Source organism: Poeciliopsis prolifica, unplaced genomic scaffold, assembly GCF_027474105.1.
Source record: "Poeciliopsis prolifica strain line A6 unplaced genomic scaffold, Auburn_PproV2 SCAFFOLD002, whole genome shotgun sequence".
Taxonomy (NCBI): Eukaryota; Metazoa; Chordata; class Actinopteri; order Cyprinodontiformes; family Poeciliidae; genus Poeciliopsis; species Poeciliopsis prolifica.
The window spans coordinates 1,113,068-1,126,890 of record NW_026562377.1 but is presented as its reverse complement, the minus strand read 5'-3'; the positions used below and the strand labels follow the sequence as shown (position 1 = coordinate 1,126,890).

The 13,823-nt window shown below is 45.0% G+C and overlaps 2 protein-coding genes across 3 annotated transcripts; one reads left to right on the top strand and one right to left on the bottom strand.

Moving 5' to 3' along the window:
* Positions 1 to 174: 174 nt before the first annotated feature.
* LOC129379211 (interferon-induced protein with tetratricopeptide repeats 5-like) lies at positions 175 to 5,192 on the bottom strand. Its single transcript, XM_055059878.1, is given in 3 exon segments — positions 175 to 1,901; positions 3,729 to 3,977; positions 4,435 to 5,192. Coding segments are annotated over 2 exon segments (1,302 nt in total). The 5' UTR covers positions 3,734 to 3,977; positions 4,435 to 5,192; the 3' UTR covers positions 175 to 604.
* Positions 5,193 to 5,857: 665 nt separating this feature from the next.
* On the top strand, positions 5,858 to 13,576 carry trmt1l (tRNA methyltransferase 1-like). 2 transcript variants are annotated; one of them, XM_055059406.1, is made up of 16 exons: positions 5,858 to 5,960; positions 6,715 to 6,873; positions 6,957 to 7,019; positions 7,705 to 7,818; positions 7,890 to 7,954; positions 8,322 to 8,478; positions 8,549 to 8,669; positions 8,745 to 8,824; positions 9,340 to 9,592; positions 9,661 to 9,873; positions 10,199 to 10,389; positions 10,900 to 10,966; positions 11,046 to 11,200; positions 11,283 to 11,348; positions 12,852 to 12,978; positions 13,052 to 13,576. In XM_055059406.1, exons 1-16 carry the CDS (start codon positions 5,900 to 5,902, stop codon positions 13,248 to 13,250), a joined length of 2,091 nt encoding a protein of 696 aa, XP_054915381.1. In that variant the 5' UTR covers positions 5,858 to 5,899; the 3' UTR covers positions 13,251 to 13,576. The 2 variants fall into 2 exon arrangements, with proteins under 2 accessions (XP_054915381.1, XP_054915374.1); XM_055059399.1 differs by having other exon boundaries at positions 11,046 to 11,209.
* Positions 13,577 to 13,823: the final 247 nt, after the last annotated feature.

The following is a 13,823-nucleotide window of genomic DNA, read 5'->3' as shown; positions in this document are numbered from 1 at the left end:
GTCGCCTTTAAGGCAGAGCTCAATTTTTACAAATGTTTACAAAATATAGTTTAATTTAATCCTGTTTGTGTTTTCATTTATGAATACAACATTCAGTTGAATTAATTTCTGTTGGGATAAAAATATTCTGTGAACTTTGCTGATTTTATTTTATTGCAAGAGATCAAACACAGATTCTTTTAAGTTTTTTATTTGTGCCATTTTATTAACACATGAACTGAATGAAGTAAATCTGTTCTTGGTTACATGAAGCAGAGATGATGAACCTTGAGCTTTAAAACATTTCACTAACGTTGGGACATCAGAACCTGGTGAAAAACCTCAAAATGAAACGTCTCATCCAGAAATCCATCAGCGTGAAACGTTTCCAACCTTCATTTCTGCTAATCTGAGAACCAAACTGTGTCAGAATACTAGCATTAGCATTGTACCTAAAGCTACGCTGATTGGTGCAAAGTTCAAATTTATCCAAGTAATTAGTCATCTGACAGCAAAACACCAGTAATAACATTTAAGCACAATTAGATATAAATTCAGGAATTATGGGATTAGAAGCAGAACATTATTCAGAAGGATCATTGGATCTGGTCTGTGAAAGTGGCTTTCACACAGTCTGGACACCTTCCAGGTTTTCCAGAAACTCCCGGATCTCTGAGCACATTCTGGACCGTCCGCGGTCTCGGATCTTCTCCAGCGCCTTGATGCTGTTCATCCGGGAGAAAGAGTCGTGGTTAATGGCTGCAGCCTTCATGTGATACTCGACGGACCTGTTCCTTTCCTGCCGGTCGAAGTGGAGGTACTAGGCGTAGCAGTTGTAAACTTGCTGTTGGTCTGCAGGATCCACAGATTTCTGCAGCAACTCCTTGTAGATCTGATCTGGTTTCATCAGCCCGCGACCGGACTTGGCCCACACACTTGCAAAGTCCAACTTCTTGTTTAAGCAAGACTCAGGGTAGCAAGAGATGACGTCCTCCAACAAGCTGATTGCTCGGTCAAAGGTTCTTTGACTCGGGCGTCTGTCTCTGGAAAAAACAATCTTCCATTTGTAGGCAAGAGCAGCACATCTCTTCAGGTACCGGGAACCTGGATCCTTCGTCAGGGCCCTTTCCACCACGTCGATCACATCGTCGTAGGATTCGATTTGTCTGTAGGTCCTCAGGAGGGGTTTGATGCCACTGTAGCAGCTGACAGGGTTCAGTAAAATCTTCTCGGACAACTCCTGTGCTTCCTCTTCAACTCGCTCGCCTCTCTTGGCTTGTTGTTTCAGGTCCACAGCGGCGAGGTACAAGTTTTCTGGATCTTCTTCTCTAGCTACCCTTAGGTCCTCCCAGATGCCAGGCTCTGGCTCCACCTCACTGTGCTTGAAGGTGCTCAGCAGCCCGATCATCCAGCTGCTCCGCCACTCCACGGTGTCCGGCTGCATCCGGATGGCTCTCTGGAAGAGCTCTAAAGCCTGCTGCTTCTTCTCTTTATCAAACTTCATCAGGGTCCAGGCCTTCTCAGCCAAGACCTCTGGGTGGCGCTCTCCCTTCTTCTTCCTCATCAGACCGTCGACCTTTGACAGGAAGTCTTCACTCCTCTCATCTTCTCCCAGGTGATGGTGCAGCCAGGCCCGATTCCCAAAGTTCACCATCAGCCAGGGACCTTCATCAGCGTTTCTCTGCCTCTGGAAGGTCTCAGCGGCCCGGTTGAAGAGGTCCAGGGCGTCTTTACTAGAGCCCAGCTGGTACTGGACGAAGCCCAGCAGGTTGTAGATGTGACCCAGCCAGACGTTTCCCTCATCGGTACCGATGTCCTCCAGCTTATCCCTGATACGGAACAGTTTGCCCCTGCTGGGGTCCAGATCCCAGGTGAAGTGGCAATCCAGGGCCTTCAGTCTGGACTGCAGACTCTGAGCAGAACTGAAAAAAATTACAAAAACAAATATTAATGAAGTTAAAGAGCTTTAGACAGTGTAATTGAAAATAAAACACGTATTGTTCGTGCTTTCCACTAATTTTACATTTCTCTATTCCTGCTCCTGCACTTTCTTCTTTTATCTGATTTTCTCTGCCCAGAGCGACACTGAATGTCACACATCTATTATCTACACACACATCTATTATCTACACACATCTATTATCTACACACATCTATTATCTACACACATCTATTATCTACACACATCTATTATCTACACACATCTATTATCTACACACATCTATTATCTACACACATCTATAATCTACACACATCTATTATCTACACACATCTATTATCTACACATCTATTATCTACACACATCTATTATCTACACACATCTATTATCTACACACATCTATTATCTACACACATCTATAATCTACACACATCTATTATCTACACACATCTATTATCTACACACATCTATTATCTACACACATCTATTATCTACACACATCTATTATCTACACACATCTATAATCTACACACATCTATTATCTACACACATCTATTATCTACACACATCTATTATCTACACACATCTATTATCTACACACACATCTATAATCTACACATCTATTACACACACATCTATTATCTACACACATCTATAATCTACACACATCTATTATCTACACACATCTATTATCTACACACATCTATTATCTACACACATCTATTATCTACACACATCTATTATCTACACACATCTATTATCTACACACATCTATTATCTACACACATCTATTATCTACACACATCTATTATCTACACACACATCTATTATCTACACACATCTATTATCTACACACGTGTTCATTACAAATCCTAAAGTCCAAAATCATTCTTAGGTGATGAGGTTTTATTCTGCTCAGTTCTTGTTTTAGGGTTTCTTGTCACTTCAAATCCAAATAAGCTGCTAATGGCAACATTTAGGAAAAGCAGCCATTGTAGAGCATCTACAGCAGTAAAACCAGCTGACCAAATGTACTGGAGCTCACTTTGAGTTGCTAGGTGACGGGCGGAGCTCTTGTGTGGTTGCTAGGTGACGGGCGGATCTCTTGTGTGGTTGCTAGGTGACGGGCGGATCTCTTGTGTGGTTGCTAGGTGACGGGCGGAGGTTTCCTGTGGTTGCTAGGTGACGGGCGGAGGTTTCCTGTGGTTGCTAGGTGACGGGCGGAGGTTTCCTGTGGTTGCTAGGTGACGGGCGGATCTCTTGTGTGGTTGCTAGGTGCAGTTCCAACCAAATGTGACGTAACATTTTGGAGGGTTTTGAACAGGCTAATTTTCCAAGCATGAGAAAACAGATGAATGTTCTTGAAAGTTTTTTTAGAAGCACTAGTGACACAAATGTATCAAAACATACAAAATGTGAAATTTGCCTTGTAGGACCTTTTAGAAGAACTTTGATTTAAACATTAAAAACTACACCACCAATAAATGACGACATGCTGCAGGAGGCGTCTCTGCTGTGAAGATTTATGAACTATTTCCTAATAAACAGGTTTATGTGTAAACAGTAAAGAAACCCCTGATGCTGTTAGGCTCCTGGTTTCACATGGTTTTAGTTATAATCTTCTAAGACAATGTATTTCTATATTTCGCTTTGGTAAAAAAATAACAATAATAAAATGAATGTTTCCTTATTGTTTCTCCATCTGAAACGATAAAGAATTTATATTTCTCCCCTATCTTGGAGTAATATAAATACAAACAGAAATTACTGGTTAACATGTGAAGTTATGGTCATTAACTTCATCACTCACCTCATTTTCCAGCTGTTTTCTCTGGGATCTGCAGGTTTTAGTCTCTAATGCAGGTTTTAGTCTCTTCTCCAGGTTTTAGTCTCTAATGCAGGTTTTAGTCTCTTCTCCAGGTTTCAGTCTCTTCTCCAGGTTTCAGTCTCTTCTCCAGGTTTCAGTCTCTTCTCCAGGTTTTAGTCTCTTCTCCAGGTTTCAGTCTCTTCTCCAGGTTTCAGTCTCTTCTCCAGGTTTCAGTCTCTTTGTGAGCAGGGTCTGCGGGATTGTGAACAGTGTTTTATTAGACATTTTTTTTAAAAAAAGGGAAAAGATGATGATGCCCATTTATCCTGGTGCCCCATGGATTCCTAAATTTGTAGGGCAAAATGAAGATGTTAAATATAACGAATGGAAGGAGCAAATACAAGGTCTTTTAGATGCAAATGATTTGCCTGAATCGCATAAGGTAAAAATTTTGATTGGTGCCTTGTCTGGGTTGCCCAGACGCCAAATTAATGTGCTCTGTGATGATGAACGTGATAGGGTGACAAAAATATTTTCAGTTTTGGATGACTTGTATACAAAGAAGGTTCCTGTGTCTGCTTTACGATCACAATTTTTTGGTTGTGTGCAGAAACCAGGTGAGTCCGTTCAGGCATACGGACTCCGGTTGAGAGAGCTGTACCGTAAACTACAGAAACACAATGCAACTGAAGCACCCACTGATATTCACCTTAGGGACCAATTCCTGCTTGGCCTGGAGGATGGCGCCATGCTTCAGCTGCTAAAGCGAGTTGTGCGCCTAGACCCTGATGCGACCTTCAGCGCTGTTCAACAAGAGGCTCTTCTATTAGAAGAGGAACAAAGTCCAAGATGGCCTGAAGCGACATGCCGCGGTAAGGGACCCTAACACTGTTCGATCTCAACAGAGTGATGTGTGGAAACAGGAGCGGCAGACGGCTCGGACTGGCTTCAGGCGTTGGCTACAGGAGGGACCGGCCCTGAGGACTGCTAATCTGGTCGCGGCAGAGGAGCGGGCGGCCGGCTAAGGAAGTGGGACTGCTGGGCTGAGAACCGGAGATCAAGCTGGACGTACAGAAGCAGTAAGGACCGTGTTCCCCTGAACGGAGCCGTTGGCTAGCGCTCACTGAGGTTCGTGTGACTGGAGGATTGTTTGGACCGGGCTGGACGTGTGAGCAGCAGCGGACCGCGCCCCTTCCTTTTCCCCCTGTTGTGGGCCAGTTAAGACTTTTTTATATGGACTTGTATAATAATCCTTCTTCAGTAAATGTTTCCTTTTTAACTAGTTGTTTTTAAAATAAATTATTGTATCCCTTTTATCGGTTTGTTGCGCCTCTGTCCACAATCCTGCAGGTTATTTTGTATACAGAAAAATTGAGCCTCTCGGCCTTCACATCTTCTCCAGGTTTCAGTCTCTTCTCCAGGTTTTAGTCTCTTCTCCAGGTTTCAGTCTCTTCTCCAGGTTTCAGTCTCTTCTCCAGGTTTCAGTCTCTTCTCCAGGTTTCTCTGAGAGGCGCAGCTGCGGAATGATCGCACGGCGCTCGCGCTGAGGGTTATTGTAGGAATGACGTCACGCGACGGCGGGTGAGTCCAGAGAGCGACGTCGCTTCAGTCAGACGAACCTTAAGTTTCATTTTCCCGGGATTGAAACTTCAGAGCTGAAACGAAACTTTGGGCCAGAAATCCAACATGGCGGCTGGACGTTTTGATTATTGCTTTATGAATCAAACTAAACGGTTTAGTGAATTTAGTGCTGTTTAAATTTCTACCGGTTCTTTGCCTTATGTGGGCTGACATTTCATTTAATGAAGCTGAATTTCGCACAGAGCTGATCTCATGTCTGTTTCCTCATATTTCAGTTTTTAGTCTCAGAAATTGTCTGGAATTTTGAATTGAATTTGGCGCCTGCACATTGCGCGTTAACTAACGGCCGCTGCGCCGCTGATGCTGCGGTTCGATAATAAAACGCCTATTTTTCAAACAAAGCCTGAAAAGTTATTTGCCATAAAATTTCATGATAATATCTCTCCTGTAATTTCGGCTTGGATCATATTTACTTTACTGATTTCACTTTGAGGCAGAATGTTTTTTTCTGCAGCGGACTCCGCTGCGCAGTTACGCAGTTTACGTACGTAACCGTACGTCAGAGCACTTCCTGGTTGCTGCTGCAGCTGGAAATGGCGGAGCTGAAAGAGGCGGACGCTCCTCAGCAGCACCAGGAGGACGAAGGCATCAAACGTGAGTAAAACTGCGCCACTTTACCATTTTGCGCTCATTTTGCGGAGAAAAAGCGCGTTTTAAATGACCGCGTTGGAGGCTGCTTCTGCTGCGTGGTGAATTTTGGAGGAATCTGAGTTTTTAAGTGCGCAGCGGGACGAGGGCCTCAGCGCGGAGCTCCGCCACTGGGCCTAAACAGTCAACACAGCGGGAGGCTGGAGGCGCAGAGCTGGACGCCTGCAGCGGGTCTGCAGCTGCAGCGGCTTCCCCGGGATCAAACCAAATAGTACCATCATTATGAATATTTAATGCGCGGCGGAATCACCACGGAGTTGCGCTGCAGAGCCGCTGTGCAGAAAAGTGCGCATCTTTCCAGTTTACGCACAAAAACTTGACGTGACCAGAACTGGAGGAACTGATGCGAGAAAAAAAAATCTGTTTCCAAGTTTAATCCATATGTTGGTTGGTATGAAATTCTGATATCAAAACACAAAAATCAACGTTGTGCATTAATTATTACAATCTTAAGATATGAACAAACTTTTTATTGTATTTACTAACTTTATTTAGCTGCAGCAGCAACAAGTGGGGGAGGGGTTTGTTCATCTCTGTTTTCCTCTTATTGTTCAGTTTTAAACCATAAACTGTTAGACGTGATAGATGATAAAAACCTCAACATTCAGTCAGCTGAGCGTCTGTCAGAGTTTACTTTCAACATATAATCACCTGGTAATTATTTAGTTTTTATTTGAATTTTTCTCATCCGGCTGTGAAGGTGATGAAGACACCAGGGAGGAAGACTCTGCAGGTGCTGCAGTAGCTGCTGCAGGTGCTGCTGCAGGTGCTGTAGGTGCTGCTGCAGGTGCTGCAGGCACTGCAGAGCGGAGCGATGCTGCGGCTGACAGCGACTCCAAACCTTCCACCACCAGCTGCGGTAAGTCACCCAACCGTCTGGTTTCAGCGAGCGGCTGGGAACGCAGGACGTAACGACGTGTCGCGGTTTCCTCCTGCCTGCAGACAGACACATCTCCATCCAGACCAAACTGGAAGGACTGGAGATGCTGGTGGACCTTGATGGTGGTGAGTTCAGGTCCTCAGGAATTTCTCTGCTGTCTTCTTTTTATTCTTTATGGAGGAAAAAATATGGATAAAATATCAGAAGTTGATTAAGATTACATAGGAATCACATAAGGGGTTAAATTGAAAGTTTAATAGAAAAAGTGATGATAAAATAATGACTTTCAGGCTTTAACTCAGGAATTAAAGGGGCAATGTTGTGTGTTTTCCAGGGACTTGGTGAATCAAGTCACTATGTTACCTTCAGTTTTTATGAAAATGCTAAATATATCAAATATGACTTAAAAGAAATGTTATTTCCTGATTTAATGCCTTGAATTAGGCCTCCGTCTCTCATAAGGAGCTCAGCAGTTCCATCAGTTGTTTGCTATTTGCTGCTGGCTAGTCTGAAGGAGTTGAGTGGGGGAGGAGTTTTGCCTCGAAGGCGGGGCTTCGTCCGCCCAGGCCTTCAGCACAGCTAATGGTTGCCATGGAGATCAAAGGGTTTCTGAAACATGCATGAAAGAATAAAACAGTCCAGGTTTGTTTCTGATGAGAAAACCTTTCTGACATGATGGAAACCTGAAAAAACGAAATTTTACATGATACTGCCCCTTTAATGACGCTAATTTCTTCAAATCGAAACATATTCTACTAAATGCGGATGAAGAATCATTTGACTGCGGGTGGTTTGTCCGTTTCTGTCCAGCGGGTCGGAAGTCCTGCCCTCTGTGTCCTGAGGAGAAGTTTAAAGCGTGTTACAGCCACAAGCTGCGCCGCCACCTGCAGAACCTCCACTGGAAGGTCTATGTGGAGTTTAAAGGTAGGACAGCAGAGACGCGCATCCTGACAGCTTCAGCCTGATGCTGACCTTTGACCTCCGTCTCCCTGCAGGAAGCAGGATGTGCATCTGTCACCTGGCCTGCAGGAACCCCAAACCCAGCCTGAGCGGAGATCAGGTGAGGATGATTTCCATTGCTAATCACTGCAGGGTTTGAATTAATCAATTGCAATTCATTTCATTTTAATAAGTCACATTTTCCATTCAAAAACCATTTTGCTGCTAAATTATTCAGCTCTTCGGCCTTCAGACTGGAGAAAATGTTTCAGGAAGTTGCAGAGAATGTCTGCAGACTGAAGGTTACATAAAAGCCGCCCAGCAAACAGAAGCATGTTGTTTTTTATCTGTATCATAACAAACTTTCAGAGAAAAGTGATCCTGTACGCTGATGACACAGCGATCAGCAGAAAAACACAACGTAAATAAAAAATGCCGCCAGACTTTGAGAAGTTCCTGAAGCGGACTCGGTTCTGTCCGTCCTCCAGGCGTCGGGTCGACACATGGCCCACTTCCACTGCGTGGTGTGTTCGGTCACCATCGCCCGGAAGACGGACATGATCAGCCACCTGAAGCGCCACTTCAACAAGGGAGAGACGGAGGCCAGCTACCCCGGCGGCTCCGACGCTCAGCTGGACGAGCCCGGTGAGCGCCGCCGCCGCCGCGAGTCCGACGGGGCCGGACGCTCCACTCACGATCCGCTTGTCATCCACAGCGCCTTCGGGTCAGGCCTACGAGATCCTGAAGGAGCTGGGGACCAACGTCCAGCTGCTGCCGAACCACAGCACCCCGCTGAAGAGCGACACGTACTTCAACCGCAAGATGAAGACCAACAGGTGGAGACGCTGCGTCTGTTAGTGAGTGAACACCGAGGCTGAAGCTGAAGCTGAAGCTGCGTGTTTGTGCTGCAGGCAGCTGGTGTTCTGTTCGCTGGCGGTTCTGGCCGAGGAGAGGAACCCGCTGGAGTGTCTGGATGCTTTCGGAGCCACAGGTGAGACCAGATGAAACTGGACAGAGACCAGCAGACTGATGGATTAACAGATTTCACAAACACTACTTTACATTTACAACCTGAAATGAAACTGTTAGTTACTAAACGCCTGATTGAATGAACTGCTTCCTGCTCAGGATCGAGCTGCCGTCCTGGAACCAAAACTTTGGCCTTTCATCCTGAGAAACTGAAGATTTTTCCTGCAGACATGAATCTTCAGCTCATCTAATGATTCCTGCTGTTTTTCTTTCTACTCATTTCTTCAGATTTTCGTAGAATGAGCGCCTCTTATCCATTATTATTTTCAAACACAACAGTAAATCCCTGCAGTACCTTGCGGACCAACAGGGGGCGCCTGCAGCAAACTGCCTGACAGAAAATCAAAAACTGTTTTCAAATGATTGTTTTATTAATTAAAGGAAAATGAATCTTCCAAACCAAACTGAGCTCAGATGGGAAAAGTACCTGAATGAACTTTGGGTCGGAGTAACTGTGTGGGTTCTGCTGCTCCTCAGGCATCATGGGCCTCCAGTGGGCCAAACACCTGCGCAGCACCGTCAGAGTGACGATTACAGACATCAGCGACGCCTGCGTGAAAATGATCAGAGAGAACTGCGAGCTGAACGGCATCCGGGTCGACGGCGGCTCTCGAGGGCCTCGGGGCCCCGACAGGGCCGGCTGCGAGCCGGAGACGGCCCCCGTCGCCACGGTGGAGGTCGTCAAGATGGACGCCAATGTCATGATGCATCTGCGGCCGTTTGACTACATGTAGGTTGACCTTTAAACCTTTGAGCGTCTGATGTCAGACGTAAATGCTTCGACCTTTAACCTTCCAGCCACCTGGATCCTTTCGGCACGGCCGTGAACTACCTGGATGCTGCCTTCAGAAACATCCGGAACCTCGGCATCGTCTCGGTGACGTCCACCGACACGGGCTCGCTCTACGCCAAGTCGCCCAACGTCACGCTGCGCCACTACGGCTGCCACATCGTACGCACCGAGTACTACAAAGAGCTGGCCGCCCGCATGGTGGTCGCCACGGTAGCCAGGTACACGTTCTGAGTCAATACAGCATGTCGGTGTGGGCGGTGTCCCAGGGCGGCATCAGAAAGGGGCGGCAGAATAAAGTATCTTCTCTGAGTGGCTCTTGAACGCGTCTGCTGCTGCTTGCTTGAGTTGTGGAGTAAGTTTCCTGTTTCTGCTGTAAATTCAGATACTTGAATCTGATTGGTCGGAATGCGACAGGCGGCGCACCACTGCCGCATATTTATATTTCCAGGTTACAGAAATAGGCGTAGTGATTCGTGACATCATTTCTTTTCTGACTGTTTTTAATGGAGCCGTTCAGTGAATTGTTCCTGTGACGTCCTGCAGGGCGGCGGCGCGCTGCAACAAAGGCATCGAGGTTCTGCTGGCCGTGGCCGTCGAGCACTTTGTGCTGGTGGTGGTCAGAGTCCTCAGGGGCCCGACTCAAGCAGACGAGTCGGCCAAGAAACTCCGCAGGCTGGTCCACTGCCAGTGGTGTGAGGAGAGAGAGTTCCTGAAACTGGGCAACATGGTGGACGGTGAGCCGCGGTCAGACTGGGCGACTGAAGCTTCGGCTGTTGCTCCAAGTAGAGAATGATAGTTTTATCTCAGCTCAGTGAATGAGGAGGAACTAAACAATGCAAAAACCAAACAAATCAAGTCAACATAATAATAATAATAATAGTAATATAAGTGATAAGTTCCCTAAAATGGACCATGTTAATAGAAGCCAGCAGGCAGAGCTTGTGATTTGATTTGATCCCTGTTGGAGGAAACAGGAACAAACGTCTCTATTAGCATAGATCTACAAGCTTAGATTCTAAGATGATTTAACTTCACTTAACTTTTTTTAAAGCTCAGTTTTTGTTTCTAATTTTGCTTCATCTTAACCTAACTTCTTGGATTATGTTGGTTTAGCTTTGTTAAACTTTCTTAGCACATTGTCATTGTGTTGAAATTTATTTGATTTCAACACAATTATTGCTGCATTTGGAGGAAACTAACTTTTACCTGCAGGATAAATTCTGTTTTAACTCCTTTTCTTGCAGACACTGTTCCCTGTCACTGTCATGGAAGTCTGCCTGGAAAGACGGCGGTGCAGCTGGGCCCTCTGTGGTAAAAATCAGGAGCATAAATTAAAACTGGAAGCTTGTTTGTAAGTGTAACGCAGTGGGATGAGCGGCTGTGTTTGCAGGGCCGGCCCTCTCTTCAACACCGGCTTCCTGAGGAGGATGCTGTCTGCCGCCGTGCAGCACAGCATGGATGACATCCAGCCGCTCGTCAAAACGCTCATCTGCGAGTCCGAGTGCACCACGCTCAAGTCGCTGGTGCACGGGTCGTCGGCGCTCGGTAACCAGGGTAACCGCCTCGGCTCTGACGCCGCCCGGTGCACCTGCGGCATAAAACGCTGAATGTTGTGTTTGTGCTGCAGTGGAGTGTGGCGTCGTCATCAAGACGCTGCAGAGCGGAGAGGATGGAGGTCCAGCTGATCAGGCCGGTCAGTTTCTCTGCTTTTAGCTCCGTCTGCACAGAAAACAGCAGCAGTGGTTCGGTCTGTCCTGTAGGGGGCAGTGTGGGAGAATTCACTGCTAAATGTTTTCCTGCAAGTAAAAAGTTTCTGGGTTTTTACCAAAAGTCTTCATGGATGCTGTTATTTAGTGGAAACGTCTCCAATCATAACTCAAACTGTTGAACATTAATTGTTCAGTTTTAATTTTTTCAGTTTGAATCTTAAACTCAGTGAATAATAATAATAATCATGTAAATAATTTTTCTAACACATCACAGTGAATAAGTCATAACATCTGAACAGGATTGAGCTTCTATTTAAAATACTTCTAACAAAACAACAGATATTATTCCACATTTCTTTATACTTAAATCATAAACCTGGATAAGCTTGTCTGTCTCGTCTCCACCGGAGTGAAAAAACCTCCTCACTGTTTTTGTCTTTCGCTTCACATTGAACAGGAAAGTTCATCCAAACGAGGCGATTCTGTTTCTGCTGAGCTGAACTTTGGTTTTCTGCAAACGAAACAACTTGAAACAATCTGAGTCGTTCTCACAGTGCAGCATTGTTCTCTGCCTGGAGTCAATGTGTCTCTTACTGCAGCAACATTTCATCAACCCAGGGCTCAGATTTCCTCTGACGGTCTGCAGTCCTCCGACACGTAGAGCTCTTTCATCTAGAAAAGTTTCACATCTTCTCATTTAGAATCTATTTTTACTTTCTGCTTTGATCTTAGCTGAGATTTGCAGTTTCTTGCAGCTGCAGCGTCTTGATTGAACTGTTTAGTTCAGTTTGTCAAGCTGTGATTCTTCAGCCTGTTCAACAGTTTCATACTTAGATATGTTTTACTTTACCGATTTGTAATCATGAGCAGCAAATTCTACTTTACATATTTCATTTATTTATTAGAAGCACATTTTCTAAAACCGTAGGAAACAACCAGAACAAATAATTAGGAGGAAAACGTGAACATTGAATTCAACTTTATTGTCATTGCACTGTCACATGTACAAAGCAACGAAATGGAGTTTGCATCTATCCAGAAGTTCTATACAGGATATAAATATTTATAAACAGGTGTACAAAGATATAAACAGAGAAGTTTAATAAAATATTATCTTACAATAATTATCAGAAATTTGTAATAATTCATATAATTCATATATTCATGTCTGTTCTGTATAATGTGTTAAAGTACCAACAAATAAATGATCTTCCATTAATAAAATGATAATAAACTATAATAAAATAAGAAAAAAAACATTAAGTTGTGAATAATAACCATCAAGTCTTTGATATTTATTCTGTATAACGATCTATAAATTGTGTTTCTATAAATTCCTCATAATCTGAGTTATGGAACGAGTGAAACATATTAATAATAATGATATGATGATGATAATGATGATAATAATAATGATAGAAATAATGATAAAAATGATGATAATAATGATGATAATGATGCAGATGATGATATTCGTTTTCCTGCAGGCAAAAGGAAAAGCGGGGAGGATTGTGGGAACGTCATGAAGAAGCTGAGGCCTGATGCGTCTTTGGATCATCCGCCGTTCTACTACAGCATCCACCGGCACAGCATCCGCGGCATGAACATGCCCAAGTGAGTCCCTGGACGCGCCCGGAACCGACCCGGTCCGGCCCGGCTCAACGGCTCCGCTGCTCTGCCTTCGCAGGTTGAACAAGTTCCTGCAGTACCTGACGGAGGCCGGCTTCAGGGTGAGCCGGACCCACTTCGACCCGATTGGGGTCCGGACCGACGCCACGCTGCAGCAGTTCAAGTCCATCCTCAGCAAGTACAGCGTCCCGACCGGCACCAACACCGGCACCAACACCGGCACCAACACCGGCCAGAGTAACGAGAAGGCGGTCTGAGCCGGGCAGCGCCGCTCCTGAAAGACCCAAACCTGACCTAGACTCGAGCTGGTTCCAGCCTGACCCAACCCGGTCCTGACCTGGTCCCGACCCGGTTCCGACCCGGTTCCAACCCGGTCCCGACCCGACCCAGTTCTGACCCGGTTCTGACCTGGTCCCGACCCAGTTCTGACCCGACCCGGACCTGACCCGGTCCCGACCCAGTCCTGCCTGCTGGACTTTTATTAGAGCACAAACTGATGAGATTCTATTTAATTGACCCAAAATCTTTATTTTATCCTTTTTATCTTAATTTGTCTCTTTAATAAAAATCTTTCTGAAAATTATTTTTTGCTGCCGTTTTATATTTCAGTTAAAAACCAAATCTAATAAAATTCTGACAGATTTTTTCTCCAGCAATAAATTAAAAATTTCTTCACAGAAATGAATTTTGCCTGTTGAAATATTTTGATTTGCAGATAAATATTAGAAGTTTCATCACATTAATAATAATAACAGTCTGGATGCCTGAGCTCCTACATTTCCCACAATGCAACCTGCCTCTGTTAGGGAACCTGCTTTGTGGGTTAAAGT

Excerpts from the sequence above, each read along its gene's own strand:
- trmt1l (XM_055059399.1), top strand. The coding sequence starts at position 5,900 with ATGGCGGAGCTGAAAGAGGCGGACGCTCCTCAGCAGCACCAGGAGGAC. Across the intron at positions 8,479-8,548 it reads CGCTCAGCTGGACGAGCCCG|CGCCTTCGGGTCAGGCCTAC; the intron begins GTGAGCGCCGCC and ends TGTCATCCACAG. Across the intron at positions 11,210-11,282 it reads GTCGGCGCTCGGTAACCAGG|TGGAGTGTGGCGTCGTCATC; the intron begins GTAACCGCCTCG and ends TTTGTGCTGCAG.